Consider the following 27,577-nt stretch of genomic DNA (forward strand, 5'->3'; position numbering starts at 1 on the left):
AATATATGTAATTTCCTGTTCCGTGTGCACAAATCTAATGAGACGAAATCACACAAACTTGACCGCATTAGTCTCACGTGACTGTTAAGCTAAGTGCTTATTCCACAGATTTGTCATTACTTTGGCATCTATGATGAAGAACCATAGATGTCATAATTGTCTGTGTAGGAGGACAGTTTACTTTGTTTCTGTCCTCCCTTTTAACATCAACACATCAACACAACGTCAAGCTTTCTTTTTCAACTGAAATATCTTTAAATGAATCGACTGAATCGGGACCTTTTAAACTGGAATTGAGTTGACTGATGGAATCAGCAGCGATACCCAACCCTACACGTGTAAGGCATGAAATGACAACACTTTCATTCCTGACAGAAACGTACCTCTATGACCTGAGCATCAGGAGTGAGGCGGTCAAACAGGAAGCAGATGACTCGCATGTCCCGACAGTAAAGCACCAGCTCCTCTGGTGTGAACTTCAGCGAGGAGTTTGGGGTCACAAGCTTCGTTCTATTAGGTCCCACTGCAACACAATGGACAAAGGTTTTAATAACATAAACAGAAAAATCTTAAAATGGATGTAATTGTCATGCACAGTCCTGGTTTAAAATTATCTATTTCCTTCACCTTCACTGTCTTTGCTGCTATGACACTGTAAATGCCCCAGCATCATAGCTAATACTGGATTATTTTATAGTATTTTGGTCCAATATACAGTATACTGTACATTTAGTTTTTAGGCTAAAATTATAGCTTGTTGGGAAGCCCAAACTGTACACATAGTAATATTTCCTTTTAAATAATACTTCAAGGACATGACTTTTCTTTTTTTTTAAAGCCTCTTCACAGCTCTTCTCTTACTGGTTGTTGAATGGTTTAAGGAGATGATGATGATCATGATTTACTCTAAAGGGGTACAGTAAATCATATGTATGTGTGTGTGTGTGTGTGTGTGTATATATATACACACACAGACACACACACATATATGTATGCATATATACATATATATACATGTATTAGACATGTCTTTCACACACAGGTTACCGGTCTTAACCACTGAGCCACTCCACCATGAATCAGCTAACACTTTACATTACAGTACAGCAACAATATGTGGTAATAGTATGGTAATAATTTAAGATGGTAATACAATCTCATTCTTCTAGTTATAGTATAGTAATGGCAAGAAAAAAAATGTGTGTGGGACAAAAGGAAGAATAGTAATTTCAACTTTATAATATGATAATTATCCACTTTGATTATCCCACTGATGGTAGTAATAGCAATTCTCATTATTGCCTGGTCATTTTACATTTCTTCTTTATATGTTTTTACTCTTTGTAAAAATGCTGTTTTTGTAATCTGCTCCACTTGTTTCTTTACATGTGACACATCATGCAAGGTGCAGTTTTTCCTCACTCGATGTGAAGGTCTAAGGATACAGGGTGTCACTTCAAGGCAAACTGTGATGTTGGGCTGTATAAACAAAATGGGCTTATTACTTGGAAATACTATAGTATTGCTCCTATGCAATATCTCCTATAACCACAGCATTTCCCTTAATATGATGATGATCAATGCAACAAAAAAGTCAAGATTTCCACCCCTGACGTACTGTCCACAACTCTGTGACTGAACTTAAACAAGGAGCTCGAGTTAGTAACTCTTGAGCCGTAGCACATATTTAAACACTTCTTTTTATTGGTTGTGAGTGAAAACATGGGCACATGGTTCTACTTACCGACCACAACCTTGTCTATGGAAGCCAAAGCCACATCATGATCTCCTAAGAGCACCGGGTCTGCATTGTCCTGCATCATGCAACATTATTAACAGACAAATACACTTACAAGTCGTCACTTCTTAAACTCTGAATGTATGCACATTATAAATAGACGTCATTCTATGTTGCACAAGAGGAAATGAATAAAATGAAGTCGTATAGTACATCTCACAGCTCCTGGAACATATTAACTGTGATTCACTCACATCAGGTTTGGGACTGTCCTGTGGCACGAAGGCCACTCTGAAATGCGTACAGAAGAGGGTCCCAGACAGCCAACCTCTTCCTTCCCTGGCAGTCAACTTCTTCCTCACCATAACAGCTCTCTGAAGTACACACTCGCCTAGTGAGGACACAAAGAAGATGTAGTACAGAGGTTACAGGAAGGAATTTATGGCTTGTGTACGTCAGGACAGGGGCTTTTGTTTTGAGTGTGTCCCATAATAACAATTTTAGACCTCTCATCTGTGTAAAACTTGCATAACTTAAGTGTGTATGCAGGGGGAGCAGTCTTCCGGTGAAGATAAATGACAGGAAGTGTATATGGACAGAAAAACAACAGGCACAGAGAGTAGGCTGCAGGGAGGGGGTGTAGAAAAAAACAGCCCTAAAATAAAGTATGACAGTTGTTGCCTATTGTTTCAAGTCCACAAGCTGATGTAAACAGGTGGGAGGAAGGAGGACAATAAAGACAGCAGCACATTTAAGGATGAAGTTACTCTGCTTGGTTTCAATTACAGTATACTGCAACTATTTGGTTTTAGAAACCTATTTTTTAGACATTACTTTTTAGGTCTGTATCCACGTCTGTAGGGTTGGGTACTGGCTGGGTAAGGTGGAAACTAGACTAGGGATGGGCATGATTATTTGATTAATCACTTATAAAATCAGTTATAAAATTAATAAAATAATCAATTATAAAATCAGTTGAGACAACATTTAAGCAGTATTATCTTTTTCAAAGTATCAGTTTACCATCCGTGTCACAAAAAACTAAACAACACCCCACTATTTACTCTATCCTCTATAGTGCAGCACATTTCCAACTACACATCATTCATACCCATTCACATGCTGCAGTGCAGTCACCATTTCAGGTTCAATTTCTTGGTCAACATTGGCAAATAGACAAGAGAAGCCAGGGGTTGAATCCTGACCTTCCAACTGGAAAATGTGACAAATATGCAGCCGTTATGCTCTTGAATTTAATTATGTGTTTTAAATCTGTTCAGCTTTTAAAATTGTATTAAAAAGGTACACTAGGTAGGATTTGATTGGCATTATTGATCAATAATTCCCTAATAACCTTTCAACATCATGAAATGTAAAAGGATCTGAGAGTGAAAGGACACTTCTGCGCCTACTCTTGATTCTGGTAATAGCCTTCCAACTAAATCTGTAGCATGGGAGGCTTGGACCAATCACAGGGCAGCTCAGAAAGAGCGCGTGTGCTCTAGGGCAACCGCAGTACCCACAAAAATGAAACACTAGAAAGGAAGGGTAGACAGTCTATCACACAACCACACATGACATGTCACCTCTTATTCAGTTGATGAAAGCGCTCGCCCTGTCAGAGACACTGTCACTAACTCACTCTCTTACAATTACAAACAATGGTTATCCTAGCCTTGCAGCTAGCTTAGCAGCAACTGCTTATTGCTCTCACGCAGTCGTTGTTTACTTTTTTTAATTTATTCATGCCCATGAAGTCAAAAACAAACATGGAATTGCTGTACATACGCACACACATACATACAAAGAAAAAAACAAACAAACAACACTATGCTGTTGAGCCACTTTCATTAACCGCATTAGAAACTCCCCTGAACCACGACAGCCCTCGCATGCTCCCACTGGCTGTTCCACTACAACTACTCTGTACACTGGTCCCTTCATAGGAACAACTGCCATCGTGTCAAAGTACCTTAAAAACAGGATATTGTCTTTAAAAGAGCTGACTAACAGACACAATGAAGTGTCAAAGTGTCAATATCAACAGAGAGTTTCAGGTCATCTGGAGGAGGAACTACAGTGTATTCACATTTTCAGAAATACCTATAAAGAAAAGAAAACAGAAAAAAGCTGAAACATATAGTTTTCCTGGGTAAGACACCCAGGAAATTCCAGGACTAAGCTTCCACATCCAGAAACAAGGCTTACACACACACACACACAGATGTATATTAACAGACATGTACACACACAGCCTTGAGAAAACACAATCATTAAAGCCTCGAGCAGGAATACAAAGCCTTTGCTTGTGATGCTGTGTGTTACCATGGCAACAGATGACAGGATAGGATAGAGTGGCGAAAATGTTTATCCATAAAATTTTTTGGCCAAATTTGCAAAATGGTTTTATTTTATTTCAGAAAGAGCACGATTGTTGCTTCCTCTATGACGAGGTATAACATTATTTTCTGTTGCACACAGAGAGGGAAGTAGCACAGAATAGTCTTCTTAGCCTAATGAATGTTTCAGGGAACACCAACACACAAACAGGAATATGCCTTTTACTAAACATCAAACACTTTGTTTATGTTGGGACACAAAGAGGAGGAGGAGCCTCTGCTTCAAACACTATCATTTTCTGATTGCACAAGTGGAGTTAAAATCTTAGCGCACGCCCTATCATTAAGTAAGAAAAAACCCCAAAGCTTGACTTATAATTTAAAAAAAGCTAACCACACATTATCTCACTAGAGAGATACTTAAAATTGCTTGAGACTGTGAACACAAGTGAACCCTTGTGAAGAAAATGTCTCTTAAAGGACAATCACATGCATCATTTTAATGACATCCCAGGGTTCAACAGTGTCCAAAACAATCTTGCAGTCTGTAGATTTAAGAGGAAGAGGAAAACATGCCGACAGAAGCCTGCGCTCATATTTATATTCTCACTGTGAGTGTAGAAATCAGCTGCCTCAGCCCAGCATGAGTCAACTGGATCGATGACAGTGTTTAAGGGATAGTTCTCCTAATTAAAGAAAACACATTTTCTCTCCCTGTAAAGCTTCATGTAGGGTGTTAACAGTGAGTTTTAGTTCCCTTCACAGTGATTAAAGCGATAATACTCCACTGGCTACTTCTTCTAACTCACAGGGACATAAAAGCTGCCTTCTTTGGTAGGTTTGTGTCACCGAGGTAAATCCAAACAAAGGATTTCACACACCAAAGTCACAAGCTACCGCATTTGAACTGACTGGAGGCAGCAGTGGGTTAACAACTTCACCGCTGTGTGCCGTAACGTCGTAAAAACTGGGATCTTCTCGAAGCACTTTGACGCTGCAGAGCGAGCGGTTGACAAACTTCAGTTTCCAGTTGGGAAAGGCAAGGAAACAAATTCTCAAGATATTGTTGCAAAAGCTATTGTGAGCAATGATGCAACGCTGCACAACCTCTGTCATAGCCATAAAAAACCTTTAGAGCCAGTTACCTCAGCCAAAGAAAAAAATGGTGAGATAGCTTCACTAAAATAAGGTTAAAAATAAACCTGTAGATCAAGTCACTTGGCACACTGTACATAGTTTTACTACACAGACGGTCTTATCTTTATTTGAGAAGCAAAGTCTCACATGGAGCAAGGATGTGGGTGTGGACTGACATTAACTGGACTGATATTAAAATTTAATATGCGGCTGCATGGCTGCATAGCTTTTAAGTAGATAGAAAAAATCAGTTAAACTCCAATAATCATTATAAAAACAAGTTGAGGTTTTTACCATAATAACAGTTATATACCATCATTTACCCCTTACAGTTTATATTTGAGTTTCCCATTAAATCATTCAGTTGGGACCAGAAAAGGTGAATCTAGGTCAAATCTAGAAACACAGTGGTAGTGATAATGATTAACTAACACCTGAGGATCATTTCTGTACAGACGTGTACAAAATGTGTAGAACACGCAAATATGTAGAAGCAAACATAACGTCATACTTCCACTGATATATTAATGCTCCAGTTCCTTGTTTATCACTCAACGAGGTATAAAGCTGATTGACAGTTTTAAATCCTGCAGTAATATAAGACAATGAAGAAAGGGGATTGTGAAATTGCTCTGATGGGGGTCTGGCCCTGACGGCATTGTGTGTGAATGCAGAGTATATTGAAAAGGTACATGATCTACCTATGGCTGGTGGAGCTGTGCTGAGCCGCGTGCCCTCCCGCGGGCCGGCTCGGTTTCTGCGGTCCTGTGTCCCCATGTCACATGAGAACACGCTCGATGCTGAGCGATGTCCGTTAAACTACAGTCAAAACTGACCAAAACTGATCTGACGACACACATCAGTTTGGATTCTCTGCAGCTTATGAGGCAGCATGCATTCGAGGAAGTAGTTCTCAGTCCTTCAGATACCTTTTCCTGCCGTAACACCATCACATCAGTGATTTAACAAATAACCACTGTGTTTTACAGGTGCCTCAACAAAAACCTATTTATTTTGCCATGTCTTCTTTTGTGGTTATTTTTTGAGAGACAGAGAGAGAGAGGGAGGGAGGGAGGGAGGGAGAGAGAGTGAGGATAGTTCACAGGTGCAATATGAGTCCTTTCACTCAGCACGCCAACACTGACAAGTGTCTCCTTTGTGTTTGAAAGTGAATTTGTCCTCACAAATTGTCACAACACTTAACACTGCAGAGTGCATACACAGAGTTAACAGTTTCCCTGTCCAATAATGGGAATTATGGGTGAACCAATAATTGGCTTGGCCAGTTGTTGGGGACGATATTTTTGCCGATTAATTAGTAATTGCAAAGTGTGCTACTGTGGCTCCGCTGCAGTCTCTTCCTCTGAGTCTTTATACTGATAATTATAATCTGTTCATTAACTGGTTAAATTCTGTATTAATAATCGACACTGAAAGACCAACATTGTCTGACCTTCAATGTTAATCAACCTTGAAGATGAAGCTCTCCATTAAAAAAAATTAAAGAAAGATTCTGAAAAATGTCTTTTCTGACACGTGAACACACCAGGAAACCAGAGACACTCAAACAGAGTCCACTGACTTAAGACTTAAGATGGAAGACGGTCTGATTACAAACTTTTTTGGTTTGCGCCTTCTTAAATCGCTCACTCTCCCACAACAAAGTCCATTAAGAGAATCAGAGATTTTACATCACAGCAAAAAGAAATGGTTCACAATAATCAGCGCTCAGTCCGTTCCCTTATGCAACCACCCTGAACTAAAAAAATACCTCAACTATGTAATACAGCTGTGACCTGTATTACAACTAATGTAATACAGGTCACAGCTGTGCTCATAGAAAGAATATAGTGGTTTTGGAGGTGAAGGTGAGAGAATGCAGAGTGGACGGTCGACATTTCACAGAGAAACGTTAACAGCTAAGAATAGGATTTCTGTGAGTGCTGTCAAGGCGGCAGAGTCTGGAATGTATTTGATAAAAAAAAAAACACTGCTGGAAAACAAATTAGACTGAACTCAATGAAATAAGAAAGGAAGTGTGTGTGTTAAGCTTTTGTGTATGCACACACTGCATGCCAGTCAAAGGTCAATGGAAATCTACAGTCAGAGACATTAAAAACTAGTGCTGTCAAACGATTCAAATATTTAATCGTGACTAATCGTATTCATGTCATAGTTAACTCGCAATTAATCGCACATTTTTATCTATTCTAAATGTCACTTCATTTCTTTTTGTCCCATTATTTCTTCTCATTTTAATGCTCTTATCAACATAGAAAAGTGGATCAGCTTTCTTTGTGCAAATGTTTGAGAGTTGCACAATAATAAGAGAGGCTGTGTATCAGCCTGCAGTGTGTGAATAAAGAGCTTCCGTGGTTTAATGTGTTGTCGTAACGAGCTAATCCGAGCTAAAGGAGCTAGTGGTCTTCGGTGGTCTCCTTACTACGGTTCGGGGGTCTGCCAGCTTGGTTGGTAACACAGCAGACATCATGACTTGGATGTGGGGAGTGCGTCGAGATACGATCCAGGCTGCGTTGGATACGTAGAGTCCGCTTGGAGACGGAGAAGCGCACAACGCTCGCCGTCCACTCAAACGTAACGTTAGCCTACAACTCTCTGGTCAGCTCTCAAGCCCAAACACGTGTGTGCAGCGTGCCTGTTGTTGTGTTTCCCGTGTAGCTAGATCCAGTGTGGTGTTGTTGTTTATCTAACGTTACTAGTTGTTGCAACAGCATATGAAAAAAAACGACAAAGTTTGCCAAGCCAAAAAGAACGTAAATCTCGCGATAAAAAAGTTAATTGATGCTGTTAAAATGGGTTAGCGCTTATGCCGTTAATAACTGACAGCACTATTAAAACATTTTAATAAACTAAAAAATAAAAGAGTCTAATATGAGAAAGGTGGAGTTGAATTTGCACAAACATCCACACCTCATGAACCGCCTCCTTTATCTGCTCTACTGATTGACTTCTGATTTATAGCATTAGAGACTGGCACGTCTCAGATGGAGGAGCTCTGCTCTGCTGTCGCTCTAATGAAAAGCTCCAGGAGGGTGTTGCTGACACAAGAGTACGAGAGGGAAAATAAATAACATGTGCTTTAGGAGCAGTGGTTTTCTGTAGCTCTACACTATCCAGAAGATTATCCTCTTCAATCATGGGTTAACAGGGTTGACCCTGTGGTAAGCCTCACTGGCGAAATGCTGTCTGGAGCAGGCAGCTTTATAGCAGAGGAAAAATGAAAGTGATTTCAAGGTGTGACCCCCATGACGGACTCGACGTAGATCTCGGGTCATCTTGTCACAGCAGCTGTGAACCCATCCATAGCCAGAGGGCAACACGTTTTTTTTATACACCACTACCTCAATCTCAGAGAAGCAGGACAGTGAACAGGTGGAGGAATGACTGCACTCAGAGGGTCTCTCTGCTCATTTCAGAGGGAGAACACATCTATAGTCACATGTACAGTAGCCAATTATTTCTTTGCCCTCACTGTTTGTCTATAAAAGTATAAAGTTCATTTTGTAAATGCACTATGAAAAATTATGATACTATGATACTATTGGCTGCCTTCGTTGTTGCCGTTTGTCACTCTGTCCATGGTTTGTATTTGTCATTTTCCAGCCAAAGCTCATTAAAATAGTGTGGTGTAGTCGAGTCTGACTCACAGACTGTGTTTGGGAGGGGCACAGTCACACATGAAAACAGGCAGGAGTCACAGACAGAGCAGTTTTCATTTATAAGCTCTCTGACTTATCACGATTTCTTCATCTAATAACCAAACTATTCAGTCAGCACCTGTAAAAACACTGCTGTCTGTACATCAATGAAAATCCTAAATCCTAAATATTTAATGGGCTAGTGCAGTTCAATAAGTGAGAAAGTGGCTCTTTCAGAGATTTCTACTCATATTTCTTGCATTTCTTATCCAAACTCTGTCAAAGTTGGCCCTGCACACGCTGGTGCCAGCAGTAAGTCACCTGCCAAGTTTGACCCGTTGAACAGTTATGTGATTAAGAAATGACAGATTTATCACAAAATGATTTAAATAATCATTGATCAGTTACACAGAGGGTACACACACCCTCATGTGCAGCATACACACACGTGAGCAAACAACCAATGAACAAACTACAATTTATGTAATTCCAGTAATACTTCACCTTCAATCACTAATGACACCGTTCTGCAAGTTGCAACAATCAGGCATCATTGGTATCGCAGTAGTTAGGGTTAGTGATGCTTTTAGCTTTTTTATTGTTCACTGAGGTTCTCAGCCTGCTGTAGTGAGTTCATGTTAGATTTCCAGAGCACCTGCTGTGACATTCCTGGTTGAGGTGTGCCTGCAAGTGCAATATGGACATTTCAAACCAGTGGACAATGCACACAGTTTTCTCCCCAGTGTTACTGAGTCTTGATATTTCATCTGACCCTCAAGCAGCAGCAGCAGCAGCAGCAGCAGCAGCAGCAGCAGCAGCAGCAGCAGCTTGTTGATTGACATTCATACTGCAAGCTGTTATATTATTTAGTGCTGTTACAGGTTTGCTTTGCTTGGCTGGCTTGTAATATCACCAACAATCTGCTAATTGTTGAAGTAATATGAAACACTAAGCATGGGAATATGTGTGGATTTCTGAGAAGCCGTAAAATAGGATGCACCCTATTAGACTCTGCCGATATCCAAAATGCCAAAATGGAGAATGCTAAGGCTAATAACGTAATTACCAACACCAACATTTACACATTTCTGTCCACGATATTTGTCCCTGACCTCTTCTGACTGAGTTGTTGAGTGATATTTCAGGGTTTTTGAAGTGTGGTTGTATGAGGTAGTACTGACACTGACTGCATTGTGAATGCCACTGTGCCAAGAACTGGTTTGAGACACAGAAGCCCACTCTCACATCATGACATCATGGCTGCCAGTAAGGATATAAAATAAAACAAATTTTAGCCACGTAACAAAAGATTAACCTGCTTAATTCTACAAAATCTGAAAAATATGTAATGTCATGATTATCCTGACCAAAAACATTGCGATTCACAATATTATTGCAATAATTGTAAAATATAGGCTTAGAAATATTTATTTGTCTACCTTTGTTTGGTTTGTATTCATTAACCTATAGAAAAATGTTGTAATGTTACAAAATATGATACTAATGAGGTCCTGAAATGTCTAGAAAGATGTGGACGCCATTTTGTGGCAATTCAAACTAAATACCTAGGATTTTATGTTGGCTAGCGACACAAAATATTTTCATTTAATAGTCATTAAAATTAAATATTAACACATTTCTCAATGTACGATAATCCCAATAATGGAAATTCACAATGACCAACCTATTGCACCATAATATTGTATATTATCCCATTCCCAACGGCTTTATCTCACCATTAGAAAGCCTTTCCCCCAACAGAAAGTGAAAGAGTCCATAGAGATGATTCCTGATTTTACATCACAGCACACAGTAGTAGATCCACAGTTGTTGACCCCCTTCTACCTTCACCCAGTAAGTCTGTTTTATAATTTGGTGTTTGAAATCCTGTCCAGTTTTACCTCAGTGACATTAACATAGCAAATAAGGCAGCAATAGACCAGCAGCTTCTGTGTCCCTGAAAGCTAAAATGCTTTATAGCTAGTCATAAAGAAATATGCTTTAGATATCAGTGTGTAATACTTATTGGTGAAGCTGCACGTGGCAGCTGAATATCCCGCACCTCACTCTTCCAAGTGTGTCGGAGAACTTATTTCAAAACTCAAAAGATGTTTAGTTTGTCCATCATGGGCTATTGTACAAACATGGTGGTCCAAAATGGCTGCCTCTGTAGAGCTGACCCTGCTCCTGATATAAAGATAAAAGGCTGATTCGAGAGTGACGAAAAACAACAATTCATACAATCACGTGATTGTACACTAAAAAATAAGTATCATTTGCTTTTCATTTGAACTCTGCTGGCAGTGAGGGCAAGAAACCAGAAAGTGGTTTTGTTATATCTGCCAAATCTGACAGTTACTAGTAAATAATTACATAAATACCTGGAAGGCAGCGAAGTCCGAAGACATCTCGACTCCTTGCGTTCACCCCACTCTGACTCAGCATCCTCTCCTGCAGGAGAAACAGAATGTGTGATTGACAGTGGTTTTCAAAGCATCTCAAACAGGAGCTGTCCCATGCTTTAAGTACGAGCTGTGGGACATTGAGAAAATCAATACCATTCTCTTATCTCTTCATTATATGACGGTTTCCAGTCTTTTGTGCACATTAACAGCGGAGCAACATGTCTACTGTTAAAAATGAAACTGTACTACTATGTGAACGAGTGATTTACTGTGAAACAAATACGACAGAAGTGCTTTGTATGGTGGCAGCTACGGTGTGTGATGTCATTGTCCTTCCTCGTGCAAAACTGCAAACAGTCCCTGCCACTAGTGGATGTCTCCTCCCAGGCAGCGCTGCACAAATAAATGAGGGAAACTGGTCAAAGAAAAGGGAGTTTACAATGGGATAATGGTGGAAAAATCTATGTTAAGTGATGCTCAATCCACGTTCAATAGATCATAGACTTTATGCACTTTAGACAGATATCGTGGTGTACTGCTATAGGATTGTCTTGTTATATATTGATTATCACAGCATCGTTGTATCATGACATTATTAGTATCATGGGCCATGTATCGTGTATCGTATCATATCATATCGTGAGGTACCCTGTTATTCCCACCCCTAGTAGCAGCCATGTTGGAATGAGGCTGAGTTTCTGAGTTAAAAGTCCACATTCACATGACGGACATAAAAGTAGATTCACGAGCACAGACTCAGGCCACGGTCTGGGCTTCACATCATCTGCGGTTCAGCTGATTGAATTTAAATTTCGACACTGCCTTCTTCTGTCAACAAAGCCTGGCTCGTCTCGGAGGACTCATTTTCAAAGACAAAGAAACAAAGCCAACCGCACAATGCTCCATGATTTTTAGTTTCCATGTTGCTGCTCTGTTTGTTCCTGCTTTTACTATAATGGTCACACAAAGTCTGTTCTGAGAGTCAAACTCCACAGAGCCACAGAGGTTTCTATAATGAGGCTGGGAGCTCACTCGCACATATGCTTCCACTTATCTTTGCGACTAGGCCCCCTTACGGAGGCCATTTACATTTATCGGCCCATATACCGCCAACCCCCTGCTATGTGAGACAACGATATGATTATACAGGTGTTAACAAGCTTTATTATAGTACAGAAATAGAGCTGGGGCCTTGGGTTAACATCCAAGAAAACTATACATTTGAGAGTCTTGACCTTTCTCAGCAGTTCTCTTGGAATTTGGGCTACAATGAAACTATTCATCATTGTTCCATTTAAGGAACCCAACTTTATCACAAAACATCATTATTCCATTTGAATCAGCAAGAATGTTTGAACAATAACAACAAATCAACAGAGTCACCAATTATATGCAGCGTGGTGAATTGTGTCAGTAGCCTGCTCATGTGAACCTGAGACTTTAGGCTTGTGCCCCCTCCCAAAAAAATAAACAAACAGGGGAACTTTAACAAAGACGCTCTTTGCTCTGGAAAAAACGCTGGTCAAGTCAGGCTTATTCAATCCTGACTGTGTTCTTTGCATGTGAAGGTCTCAGTGTTTCACCGAGCGACAAAGATATTCTACAATTTGCCGCTGGTGACATTTTACTTTCACATTAAATCTATCAGAAGATTTCAGTTTTTTTATTGTTATGATACTGTAAGTACAAGTGTGTGTGATGCCAAGCATGCCAACACGCCATAAGTCCAAGGATGGATAGATGGACAAAAGTATAGTTGAATTTATTCATTTGATTTAAACTTGAATATCCCCAAATGGAACAGTCAGTGGTGAAATTATTAATATGTTTTTGTTAAAGATATAATATATAAGTTCAAAAGCAAAAGGCACTTGCATACATGCTCTATGCGGTCTACGTTTATTTTTAAAACATAAAGGTTTAAAAGTGTGACTGTATCTTTCACAAACGCAGATGGCATGAGTGCAGTCCTGTGATGTGTACGGTTAGCAGCCACAGTGTGTATGAAACTCCTGAATAACAGCAGGGATGGTAACTCAGAGGGGCTGTGTCATACATGTTTACTCGGCTCTGGTCCCGGGTCATTGATGGCCAGTTAGCAGCTACAAGCTAGGGGTAAGGTTCACACAAGCATCTCAGTTGTGTTAGGACAGCTTTTCAAGTAGCACTGAAATTAAAAAAGTATAATATCATGCTGGCAAGATAAATGATTACACAATAGCAGTTCTCCCTGATATAAAGTATATTTCAATTACTATTCCACTATTGTTGCAACAGTTTAAATGAGCATATTAAAGGCAGAAGCAAAACACACTGTGGTGGATAAGGGCTTTTTTTTTCGTTTTTCTTTTTTGTTAAATATATAAAGTGGGACACTAATATTTTTACAAGACATGGTTTCTGCCAGAGCATTGTACATGTTTCCCCCATCTGGTTTCAAAACTTGCCCTGCTTTCTCTGTCTCTCTACATCAACACCCACATAAAGCCCACAGCTGAATTCCTTTCTTCTTTTAAGAATGTCAGAAACTATCCAGTGCTTCTTTTATTATTCCTCTCATAGGTCTATTAGAACTGCCTTCTCGTCAGAAGAGACAAAAACCTCAGGGTCCTGTGTTGTAAGTCAGGTAAATAACACAGCAACGGCTGCAAAGCACCACTTGTGTATTGCAATGTACATAACATGATTAAGGGCGATATGAGTGGATCTCCCTTGGTTGAACGAGTAAAAACTAGATTTGTTGATGCAATAAACCTGACAGTTTTATAAGATCTGCAGCAAAGGGATTCCTTTAACTGTGAACTGCAGGCATTTCTGCTTCAGCTGCACATTGCACACAAGAGAGTAAAGTGGCTCAAAGAGATAAGGAAAACGGGATTGAGATAATTGGGCTAGTTAAGTAAAAGCTGCCCTCAAGTCTCTGAATCACAGATTACTCAGAGAACACATTTCCAGAGCTGCGTTTCTGCTGACATTTCAATTTAGCTTTCACTGTGTGGCTTCAGCGTCCCCACAGTATCAATTTGGAGTGCCTCATTCTCCCCCCCAAGGCTGCTGCTCTGCCCCACTTTTGCCCTTTTCTGCTCCAGCTCTTAGTCGTTAGGGACAGCAGCCAACGTTTGCTGCAGTTTCCATTGCTCATGGCTTCCCTCTGCTACTGTGGCCAGCCAGGCTTCTGCAGTAGAGTCTGGAACACACTTCTCTCTCTTTCTCCAACGGGCGAAAGCCATGAGAACAAAGTGAATTTTCAGTGAGACAGCTGAGAAACAGTATTCTGCTTTTCAATTTTAATGCATTAACTTTAAATTTTAATTTCCCCACATGTGGCTGTAGATATTTTGCCTCAGTGACTGAGTGAGTGAGTATGCTGTATGACTGAATTGGTTCTAGCTTATATTTACTGCTGCCTGTTTTGGTTAAATAAAAGGTGAAATAAAATATTATTTTATGCAGAACAGCACTGCTATGATGCGGAGTCACAATAATGAAATCCGAATAGTCTAAAAACAAAAAAAACCACTGCATTAGAAATACCAGTGGACATTCAGTCAGGCTGCTTTAGTTACTAGTTACAAGCTTCCCTGACCCAATGATCACATGATCACTGCACATATTCCCCAATTACAGGCAAGTTCTGTGTATAAAAATGTAATGCCTGAACCAGAACTAAAGTGGTTATGGTTCTGCCTATACCAGGTGTTCTGACCAGGCACTGCAGGGGGAAAGAAAAAGAAGTCACAGTTAACTGTTAACAACAGTTAACTACATTTAGGAGATAAGGAGAATACAGTGCAGGGAAACATCTTCAACAGCTGATCTGTCTCGAGTGCACAGCAGCTGCTGAGGCAGCAAACAAAAACGTTCCATAATGACAGGTCATTATCTAATTATCACTGTAAAGCAGGAAAAAGGCATGAAGAAGCCATTATTTATCAGGGTGAACACTGGGATGGGTGGGTGCCATTATCTCTCTAGAGAGCACATCTAGTTTTTGAACATGAACACATGGGAGAAGTTACTTTTTCTAATATATGATCTGCTTAGGGTTTCAAAGAAATCGACATTAGCTTTGAGCCACTTCCCTGTATTTATTTGTACGCTGTTGTTTTCTCACTTGAACAGGGACGAGCACATGGCAATATAAACTTGCTTTGAAGCATAATGTGGGCATTAAGTAGTTTTGCTCAATGAAGCTCTCTTTGAAGTGTTACCTCAGTCAACTCACAATCAAGTATGAGATTTTCTTTCTATTTTTACAGAAATTAAATAGAATGCAACCTCTTTCTTTTGTGGAATTCACAAAAAAACACATCTGAACTTACTGATGGAGGCAGTAGTGGATCTATGTGCTTTAATGTAAATTTGCAAATTTTCTTCTGTGGCTCATAATTTGAGTTTTAATATCATAAGCTATCATAGACTTCTTTATCCAGAACAGGACTTTCCACGTTCACATTTTAGTTTTCATCCACACGAAACCCCGCCGAAAAGGACTGAACACTGTAGTACATGTGTGCCATAACACTGCTTCAAAAATACCCCAAAAACTGAGAAGTAGACGTGGAGCATGAGCATAAAAGCACATGACAAACTGCTTGTGACAAGAGCACACAATCACAGAGACAGAGACAAAAGGAAGAAAGCCATGGCAACTAAGGAAAGAAAATAAACATTATCATAAACCTAACAACCCGACAATCTCACAAGAAGAAGAAGAAGATGACGAGGGTAACGGCAAGCTAATTCAAAAGCAAGAGAGAGTGGTAAGGCTATGACATCATCGTTTTCCCAAAGCAGCGTAAACACAAAAACGCCGGGGGAGAGCGAGAGAGAGAATAGATTTGTTTCTGTCGTGAATCTGTCTCTAAAAGTAACATCGCTCGTCATCTGAACCGTCCCTTTAAATCCTTGTCTTTCTATATCTATATCTGCAAAGATTGAACCCTGGCCACAGATACAGAAAAGAAGGTGAATGCAACAGAAATAATATAAAACAATTGATACATTAATGTTTAATGAACTGGGAATTATAGTGATTAATATTTAATGTGACATTTTCTGCATCACACATCATATAATAAATATATAGCACAAGGGTTTCTCAGCAGAGACATGCAGCTACCATGAAGGGCCAGGACTATTTACAGCACTGACTCGTGATTTATGAGTCACTGTCTCACTTAAGTCTGTGCAATTGATGATATAGAGAATAATATAGTTTTCGACTTGTGTAAAACTGTAGTTTAACAAGACTGTCGATTATTTTCTCGATTAATCAAGTAATTGTTTGGTCCATAAAATGTAATAAAATGTTAAGTGTTTGTCAAAGCTGGAAATGATGATGTTCTCGGATGTCTTGTTTTGTCCACAAATCAAAATGATTTTCTTTGTTATACGGAGCAAAACAATGAAGAAAATATTCACATTTAAGAAGCTAAAACAATCAGAAATCTTGGTTTAATAATGAAAAAAAGCTTCAAACCGATTATTAAAATAGTTGCTGATAATTGTTTTAGATCTAAACAAGACTTAAAAAGACAATACTATCAGCTGAAGTTGAAGCTTCTCCATTGGGTTTGCTTGATGATGTAATTGTGCTTAAACACATTTTAATGCCTGGTGTGAATGGGCCGTTAAGAGTCTATAACCACACTAATTGATCTGTACAGAGTGGCACAGTGGGACGTTTGGGTAAAATGCTGAAGACAGCATGCTTTAACACACACTCACAACACTAATATGCTAATGTTTAGCAGGTACAATAATTACCATGTTCACTGGGGTTCACCTAAGTTCTTAGACATATTGTAATTCTCTCTTTTACAATCATGAATCGAAGCGGAAAAATCAATGAATGGATGAAAAAAGGAGAATTGAAAGTGACAGCTAGCTGTATCTATTTGCCTCCTTCTCACTATATCACTCCTACTAATGACATGGAACAGCCTGACACTGAAATGCACATTAATTAGAGAACTTACATACTGTGTAATCAAAATCAGCTGTGTGAGACATGGAACAGCTGATAAATGAATGACTGGACTACTGAATTATTGCTTCAAATGATTTTTGTCATTATCAGTTAATCCATTGAGTATTTTGTTAATAAATCAATTAGTTGTTTGGTACAAATGGTTTAAAATGATGAAAAATTCAGATCATTGCTTCCCCAAACCTTAAAATGATGATCTGTTCTCACATTTTCTTGCTTACTTGGAGCAAAGAAACAAGGAAATATTCACATTAAGAAGCTGAGCGCTTGTTTTAATTATAAAAAACATTTTAACCAAATATTCAATTATTAAAATAGCTATTGATTCATTTAGTAATTGATTAATCGTTACAGTTCTAAAATTAACAAAGGCATAAATGAATGAGTGAATGACTTCACCATGTTTTCTGAGAAAAATTCTGATAAATGCATCAAGATCGTTCCAACAGCTACTCATTCTTTCTCAACCCATCTGCTCAAGACAGTTGGTTAAGTTTCTATAAATAACACAACACAGTATAATGCTATTCTGCATTAAAACCATCCTGGATTAAATTCTGTTATGATTTGTCATTAACTTTACTTTATGAGTACAGCATGCGACAAATGTGTAAATATACTGTATGGTTAGTGAATGCTGAAGTCTTGAGCAGAGAGTTACCTGAAACGCCTTTGTTTTTGTTTTGTTTTTTAAATGGAGCCTCTGTTTTCCATTTGAGTGCCACAGGAAATACCAGACCCTGTATATTATGATGAGATATATATATATATATATATATATATATATATATGATATGCTGCATTACCCTTTAATCATGTTCACAAGACAAGCACTTTTTGGCAACCTGTTAACTCCAAGTTTTCTCTAAGCTCTGATTTCAGGATGACCTGTATACAATTGCTCGTTATCACTCTTTCCATGTCCAACCTTTTATATCTATTGATACTGATATCACTTCAATACAGTTGTTTTACACGTCTTAAACTGTGAAACGTTTGTGCTCATGCATTTACCACCTTCAGCCATTTCAATCTAATACAAAGACATATTTTTTCAACTGTGTAACAAATACAGAAGAAATAAGCAGCCCACAACATGATTCAGCTAAAATGCTGTTGCTGATATCAAGTTACATGTTTACAGTCAGTATCGTGTATATAGGATTTTTGGATCTGTCCAATATCAGATCCAGCAATCTTGACCAGTATTGGGTCAATACCAGTTCATACTACCAGTATGAACACAACATATTGGCTCTCTACACCATCGCACTAGCAGTGAGATGGCAGCAAGCAAAAGAAAAATTAAACAATAAATGATGTAAATATATTACACTGACTAAAATGAAGTATCTATTATTCAATAAAAAAAATGTTTAAAAAATCCAATAGCTTTCATGTTTTTCATGTTATAGGCTTGTCAATCACTGAAGCCTTTGAGCAAGTGATTAACATGGAGTACGAGGCAATAATTGGTGGGTTTAAATGCCTTTACTGGCTGCTAAAACATTAAAATTGCCCACCATACAAATTATGGAGCCTTGCTTCATCTTGCCAAATTACTTGGCTGTGACTACGACTCCAAACTCCTGCAATTTGAAGAAGTAGTCAGAAGAAGTACATTATTTAAATGTATATTTTTTGGTGTTGACAAGTTTTCAAAACACTATAAATGGTATGTGTTATGTTACTCTCTTTTTTTAGATTGACAAGAGGGCCTTAATTAGGATTTAACTTTAGTGAAAACAATTTATATCTGCATGGAGTTTGCATGTTCTCCCCGTGTGTGCGTGGGTTCTCTCCGGGTTCTCCGGCTTCCTCCCACAATCCAAAAACATGCAATGTGGGGATTAGGTAAATTGGACACTCTAGATTGACCATAGGAGTGAGTGTGAGAGTGAATGGTTGTTTGTCTCTATCTGTGTGTGGCCCTGCGATGGACTGGCGATCTGTCCAGGGTGTACCCCGCCTATCGCCCGATGTAGCTGAGATTGGCACAGCACCCCCCGCGACCCTCTGGTGGAGGATAAAGCGGTAGATGATGACTGATTTTAATTGTATTGTTTGTGTTTGTTAAAACAGTATTTCAAGAGAGTGCCTTTTTGTAAGACTCTATAGTTGGTGTTTAAGTATTGTTAATAAATGTCTTACAATAACACATCGTTGGTGGTTTTCTGGGGGAAAGTATCATGTCAGCTATTGTATACATGGGTATGTTGTGATTACTGATTAATGAGTTCCACTGAAAGGCAGAAATTGATACAGTGAGTAACAAGCTGCTCGGAAATGTTTTTCAAAGTTTCTAAATGTGAGTCTGCAGATTGAATGTTTTCTTGGCATCATCCTCATCATCAGTACGAAACATTTTTATGACAGTCATGGACTGTGACAGCTCAGCTCAGAGTGAAATGACTACTCATTAGAAGTAAATCATGGATTTCTGAACGTTAGGCTAATGTAAGAACAACGCTATCTTTTGCTAATAGACCCTAGAGTTGAATGTTTGTCACAAAGCCAGATTGCATCCATTTGACTCATGGAAAGTTGACTCTCTGGAGTAAGATGAAGAAGTTGAAGATCTGAGGATACTGCAGGTCTGGAACAATGTCCTCCCTGGCTGGTTCAAAACTCACACTAAACCCAAAAAGGAAATGTTGGTGACACATGAGGTCTGGAGCTCCATACACTCTGAAGAGACAGACAAACATGTCTCTCCAGGCCTCTCACTGATTAATTATCACCCAATGGCAGATCAATGCACTCTCTAATGGAGTCATAAATCTGCTCTGCCCATTGTCGCGCTCTGTTTGAGAAGCTTCACAGACTCAGGGGCTGGCAGTGAGTGTGAACTGTGCAGTTTTGGCTCTCTGCTATTCCGCTTGGATCATCAGCCCGGCTGAGTAAAGCTCAGATGATCCCTCCTCTGGCATTCCTGCCTCGGTGCTGCTTTGTGCTTCAAAGCTAGCAGAGATACACAGATATAGAATTAACTCGGGGGAATAGGCACAGCCAAAATGAGCCTGAATCATAATCCTGACGTAACATTTTGTTGTTTTTTTGTGTTTTTCAGGTTCTTACATGTGACATGTTCTAGTTTCTTTTCTCCCCTTTGACACTTGCTTTGAGGATGTCATCATTTTGTCAACTGGCTGACATTTTTCACCATTTTCTACACGTGCTTGTTTTCCTATGGAATGATGTAACCTTCAAAATAAAAATACATTATAATTCAAAAGAAACAGATTGATATGTTAATATATTTATCAAAAACAGAGAAATAAATCTAAAATGAAGTAAATAATAACATGGAATAATAAAGTGTAATTAAAACACTATCTTAATTTAATGTTGAATATAATACATTTAATAATGTGATCATTTCAACCGAATGGCTTATTCTAACTTTTATAAAAAAAAGTGTGACATATTTGGTATTATAATCTGTCAGTATTCTATCAGCTCACTGGCAGACCCATGGGACAGACCATGGGCCACCAGCTTGACACCTCCGTCATAGATTTTAGGGGAGTCTTTTGTTCACTGGGTTAAAAAGAAAAATCTCTTTTTCCCCTGTGTCCCTGCTGGCAGCCATGTCTTAATTGAAAGTGAGTGTCTGTGTCTCAGGCTACTTTTCCTTTAATTCAGACAGTAACCTACAAACAAATGGTAATAAAAATAGCCATCAGCTGCAGGCCCATCATATTTTATGCTTTCCAAAATGGCTTGGATGGTTTAAGGACTGTGATTAAAGAGAAGATTCACCAATAAGTGCAAACCCCCACAACCATCTGGTCCAAATTCAGACCAGGATTGGATTCAGTTTTCTAAAGCAGCATTAACACATGCTCATGGAAGTGAAACCAACATGAGTGTGTGGGTGGCCTGGTGCATATCATCTCCACAGCCTACTACAACGAGGCTCAGCCACATTCTCATACATGGACATTAGAGATTCCACTGGTGAGGGGCTGTGGGGATAAGTACACGTCACATTCTGGGGAAATCACACTCAGACCCACACAACTGCTGTCTCCATGGCGACAGCCAGATGTGGAGCCGTGCATCACCCCCACTCAACATGAAAGCCTCGCCCCAGGACCAAGTGAAGAGGCATCTGTTACTGTTTTCCCCTGCGGCTGCTGAAAATAACCGGGGGGGACGACGACAAAAAAGAAGCCAGGCGACACAAAGCCATACCAAGAGACTCCTCATGAAAGAAACGAATGAGCAGTTCTCAGCACAGTCATGCTGTGTGTACACATGGCTTTGTGCACTCCATCAAACCAGTGAGTGCTGCTGGCACATCTTTCTGCTCAGGTGAACAATAAGAACAGGAACTGTGTCTTTCAGATCAACTGAAATGCAGCAGCAAATCCTCAGAATTTGAAAGCAATTCACAGAACTGTTGCTTGATCCATAAAAGGTTAAAGCTCCATCATGTTTAAAATGTATTTACACAGTGAATACTGAAGTGAACCCTGACTTCAATGTGTGTGTGTGTGTGTGTGTGTGTGTATATATATATATATATATATATATATATATACACACACACACACACACATGCATACATACATACATGCACACACACACAATATTGCAAAAAATCAGACAATAATTTAGAGAGTAGCAGCTTGGTATTTAGAAGACAAACTTCTAAATACTGTAATTTCAATGTAGGTCATCTAGAGATAATGACTGCCTGTGCTTTTTTTAAACAACTGAATCCCATCTGAGGCAAACTCCCATGCAGGCTGAGAGCCCAAGAGGTGATTAAGATTCACTAGCTATCCTTCACATGTCTCTAACAAGACACCCAGCCACAGACACTGTGAGGCTATTATAAATTCATTTCCCTGCCATCCTGGTGGAAAGAAACTGCAGCCATTTGCTGCCTGGTTTCCTCCTGTAAAGCTGCCAACAGACACTACACAATCCACGTTCATACAGTGAATAGCCCCTCAGAAGAGACAACTCTGAGGAGGGACCGCAGGCTGCAAACTACATATATAGCTCACCAGTGAATGATGGCACACGACTCCTGCATCCTGACATTAACCTGCTTCCTAAACTCCTGGAATGTAAATGATTTACAAGGACAATTCAGGATTTTTGACATGTGGTTGATTGAGGTACTTATACTCAGGTGGAGGTGAGCTCAGTGAAACACAGCTGGGACCAAATATTCACTGTTTTATCTCACTGTCAATGTGAAAACAAAGTTTGTGTGCATTTTATAAATCAAAGTCCACTAAGAGAATTGCTCATTTTACATCACCAGTCATAAAAGCTATGATCCACCGCTGCCTCCATCAGTAAGTTCAAATGTCATAGTTAGTGACTTCAGTGTTTTACATCCTTTGATTTATTGAAGTGACCCAAATTTACCAAAACAGTGAGCAGAAGACCAACAGCTGCTGTGTCTCCGTGAGCTAAAATAGCTGATGGTTGCTTTTTTAGGGGAAGCTAAGTTGCAAAAATCTGATTTCCCTTGTATCTTCACTGGCAGCCATGTTTACAGTGACAGCGTCCTTGTTTCAAACTGGTTCTCAGGAGACGGGGGGACTTCAGTGTTACTACCAACAACCATACGCACAACAAACAAACAGCATTTGTTTAAGATACACTGACACATCACACAAAGTAATGGTGTGTATTAATATAGCACGTTTCCAGTTTAAAAGCTGCTTTACAGTGAAGCCATTCACTCACACACACACATTCATACATCACACATCATTCACACAGCCAGGAATCAAACCCACAACTTTACTCTTGGAAGAGGACTTGCTCTCCCACTGATCCACCCCCCTTAAGTCCATACAGACCAACTCGTGCCTGAAAACTGCATTGATGGAAGTATTCACAGTTTAAAAAAAACACAATACTTTACCCAATAACTTCATAATCCCTATGAATGTAATGTTTATTTGTTGTTCAGTCACAAAACACATGCGTTTGATCTGTGAAAACTAATAACAGACGTTTATTCTCTTAACTGGGTCATTTTCAAAATAGCGACAACGTTTTTAACTATATTGCCTATTTTTATCTGGAAAAGTCTGATCTAGGAAAACTGCCTCCACTGAAATAATAAAACTTCTGCGTAAGAGAATTAGGGCCACACGTAAAAAACAACAAAACCAAAAACCCCAGCATGAATTCTGAGATTAAAGTCAGATTTTTTGAACGAAAAAGTCAGAATTCTGAGATTACAGTCAGCATTCTGACTTGTTTCCTCAGAATTCTATTGTTTTCTGTGTGTGTGTGTGTGTGTGTGTTTTTTAGTCTTAGACATGTGGCCCTAATACTCTTCCGTGAGCTTCAAACTAGATTAGGAGCATGAAATAAACAGTATTCAAGTGCTTACATTAAAAATATGTACATAAAACGGGACATTTTGTCAAAACAGCTTAGTCTTACCTTGATGTCTGGCAGCATTTGTCTCACTTTGAACGTGGTTTTGGATCCTGTCAACATCTTTAAAGACGACTCAACTCCACTTCCACGGAAAAACACGAGCGAAAAAAGAGCTAGCGGGGGGGAAGATGTTCTTTTAAGCTAACAGGAGCCGAGTTCGACTTCTCCTGTTTTTAATTTTCAGCCGTGAAAAGAAAACGCTCAGAGCAGCAGCAGCAGCGGTGTTAGCCTGTGTCCGCGGCTGCTGTGAATGAGCAGACAACTATTTTCTCTCTTTTCATCGCGGTTCTCACTGACTGACACACTCTGAACACACTGACACACACAAACACAACAACACAACAACAACAACACGTACAAGCTGCCGAGAGACTCCACTCTGTTAAACTCTGACGTGTGTGACGCTCACGCCGTGTTTATTTGTTGTTTCCCTTCGCTATAGTGAAACACACGGTGAAACACACGGTGAAACACACGGTTAAACACACAGCGGTGGAAAAAAAAGGAAAAGAAAAGAAAAGAAAAAAAAGGCAAGTGCAGCGGAGCTTCTTAAAGGGCCAGTACCGCGAAAATGACGGAATTAGATTTGTGGGAATATTATTATTAATAACATAACAACTCTTTTCAGGAATCAAACAACACTTTTTAACGAGCATTTAAAAATTATTATATTTTATTGTTTGAAAATACACTTGTGGGTTTTTTTTTGTTTGTGGGCGGGCCTTAGAAAGCTGCCTGCTGATTGGACCAGAAGTCGTCACGAGCTTGGAGTCGCTATCCGTCTGGAACTAAGCAGTGTTTGTATAGTGGCAGCCATCTTGGAATCCTAACTAAATTCTAAGTTCCGACTACATAATGCAGGGGTGTCAAACTCATTTTTGTTCAGGGGCCACATACAGCACAATTTGATCTCAAGTGGGCCGGACCAGTAAAAATAGTAAAATAATAGCATAATAACCTATGAACAACAAGAACTCCTTGCTTTTTTGTCCTTTGTTTTACATTTAATGAAGTATATTTTTACAAAACATGACATTTCTTGAGAAAAATAAGTGCAATTTCAACAATATCGTGCCTAAATGTACTATTAACACATCACACTGGATCTAAAAAGGCACAAACATTTAGTCACAGGTATCTGGAAGAGAAAAATATTGTATTTGACGTTACGTTTAGATTGTAATCATAGTGTGAAATTTTAACAAATTCATCCTGTGGGCCGGATTGGACCCTCTGGCGGGCCGGATCTGGCCCCCGGGCCATATGTTTGACACCCCTGACATAATGGAACGCACAAAAAATCCAGGACCAGCCAGTTATTTTTCAGTTATTGTCAAAAATTTCATATACTACCCAGAAATGTTTCCGTATAATGGCTTTAAGTTTAATAGTATAGTTAATACAGTAAGTATATTATGTATATAACCTTTTTTTATGTACTTTGGGTAAGGGCCTAGCTATAAAGAGACCGCCATCTTGTGCTACCATGTTTCTGAAGTGCATTACTGATTACTGCAGCATTACTACAAACAAGGACTAAATCCTTTATGTGACGGCCACAGTAGTCTCCAAACTTACTTTAGGAAAGGGAGCTTGTTGCAGTCTGCAGTCTCAACATCAGACGTCACATATTCTTACTCACTGGACCAACATAAATGAATAAAAAAGAAAGCTTTTTTATTTATAAGAGCTTCTTAAACTCACCCACAAATCCTGGGATTTACCTGAGGCCTAGAACTAGTAGTTAAGTATGTAGCACAAAACTGGAAAAACAGAAACAAACCATGTATTCTCATAAATAATAATAACCACAATACTGCAAAAAATTGTGTCTTTAGAATTTAATAGAAAAACAATGAGAGATCATATTTTATTAGACATATTCTAATATTTTTTTATATATTAGTTTGGCTTTTCTACATCCAGAACAAAGAATATACTTTGTGTGAAGTCCTATTAAAGTTCATTTGTTTATGCTACTATTTAAAATAAAACAGTTTTCAAGTTTTATTTGATCAATTCAGGTTTGGCTCAGGTTTGGTGAAAAGATAGCTGACCCCATTTTCACTGATGCACTTGAACTCAGCATTGCTCAGTACAAAGCTGTATATGTGGTTCTCAAAGTGGGGTTCTGGGGACACCTGGGGGTCTGCCACGAAATACTTGGTGGTCCACAAAATAATTAGTAATAAATGATAACATTGAACACAGACAGGTGAGGAAATATTTTAAATGTATGGATGTTATGAAGTGAAACGAGACTAAACTATAAAAACAGACGGTGACGGCGAGAGCGTGGAGTTACTGCACCAATAAAGTCCATCAACATGTTTATTGCGTTGTGTAACACGTATGATAGCATTTATGATTTCAACCTTTTTGCCAACAATTTGAATAGTTGTTACGAATAAGATTAGATGTGGTCACATGTTTATTTTCTGAAAGCTTTGAGATCATTTAGCTGATTGATCTTATATAAGCTTATGAGTATCTTATGCATCACCTTTTATAAACATCATAATCTATGTCCTATGCACTCTGCTTAATCCATTCTATCCTGTTGTTTTTATCTTTATCAGCTAACCTACAAAAGCTCTGCCAGAGATTAAGGCTGCACTTTATGGAAACTTGTCTCCAAGGAAACTGCATTTACTCTATTTCCCAAGAAACAACCAAAACTAGGGCTGCAGGCAGCACTGAACAGACCCTTGCAGACGGCCTCGGGACCGGATTCAGCCCCGCAAACCGGTTTCATCCGGCCCCAGACGTCCTCACCCGTAACCTCAGGCTGAGTAACAGATCGACGTTGTGATATGAGAAGCTGTGATGAAGCGTTTTTACAAAGAGTCATTTCAACGTCTGATATGGTGACACGTACCAATCAATTAATCAATCAATCGATTGATCGATCAGACTTTATTTATACTGCACTTTTCATCGGATCGTATTTTAAAAAGGGAACAAAATATGGGTGAAAATTGATGAAAATTGTCAAAACTGGCAAACATTTGATAAAATAAGGGTTGTATGTAAAACTGGTGCAACATGGCTCATCAGTGCCCCCTACAGGGCAATCCTGCTAGGACAAAGTCCAAACTAGTGAGCTATAGCTCCGCCATACATTGACCGATCTGCTCGAAACTTCATACGTGACACGAGAGACTGGCCCTGAACATGTATACAGACATGCGCGTGACCCAACAGGAAGTCAGCCATCGTGAATTTGACAGGAAGTGGCCTGTAACTTCGCCGTACATTGACCAATCTGCTCAAAACTTCACACGTGATTCAAGAGACTGGCGGGAAAACATCAGCACATGAAATCTAAGACAAGGACATAGCGCCACCTGCTGACAGCATGCTGCTGCTTGCAGCTTTAATTTTAACTGTAATTACTGCAAAATTCATCAGATTGTCCTAAAACTTAGTCAGATTACAATTTGTCCTAATGTGCACAGGAAGTTTGGTGAGTTTTTGTGCACGACAAGGCTCCTCAAGACTCAGAGAGTCAGTGAAAGAAAAAAGAATAATCAGAGTGGATACAATAGGGCCGTCACAGTAATGCAGAAGGGTTAGGGTTTTGAATAGCACTCAACTTTGACTCTGTGGCGTTTCAAACTACAAACTCCTCTAAAAAACAAAAGCAACAGTTGAATCAGCAGCTACTGCCTGTTTTTGTTCCACAGTACCTCTTTTTCCTGGATCCTGTGATGGCTCTGCGTGGGGATTGGCTCCTCCTCTTCTCTCTCATCCAAACTCGTGAAAGTAAACCAAGAGTAATTTTCCTTTGGACAAAAATAAAATACAACGGGCCAGTTCAGAAAGAAGAAGAAGTCCTCTCCAGTGAGACGGAGACAGTCTCGGGTCCGTCTTGCTCAGCAGGTGGG

At 39.3% G+C, this 27,577-nt stretch overlaps 1 protein-coding gene across 1 annotated transcript in view; it reads right to left on the minus strand.

Moving 5' to 3' along the window:
* The window catches only part of mtmr11 (myotubularin related protein 11), a 43,473-nt gene extending 19,312 nt beyond the window's left edge, over positions 1-24,161 (minus strand). The window contains exons 1-5 of the mRNA XM_044034278.1: positions 23,694-24,161; positions 11,255-11,324; positions 1,993-2,129; positions 1,745-1,814; positions 384-523 (exon numbers count right to left, since the gene is read on the minus strand). Of these exons, the coding sequence (XP_043890213.1) occupies positions 384-523; positions 1,745-1,814; positions 1,993-2,129; positions 11,255-11,324; positions 23,694-23,750 (474 nt within the window). The 5' untranslated portion in view covers positions 23,751-24,161. The remainder of the gene's footprint in view (positions 1-383; positions 524-1,744; positions 1,815-1,992; positions 2,130-11,254; positions 11,325-23,693) is intronic.
* Positions 24,162-27,577: the final 3,416 nt, after the last annotated feature.

Source organism: Solea senegalensis, linkage group LG9 (assembly GCF_019176455.1).
Source record: "Solea senegalensis isolate Sse05_10M linkage group LG9, IFAPA_SoseM_1, whole genome shotgun sequence".
In the NCBI taxonomy this organism is placed as follows: Eukaryota; Metazoa; Chordata; class Actinopteri; order Pleuronectiformes; family Soleidae; genus Solea; species Solea senegalensis.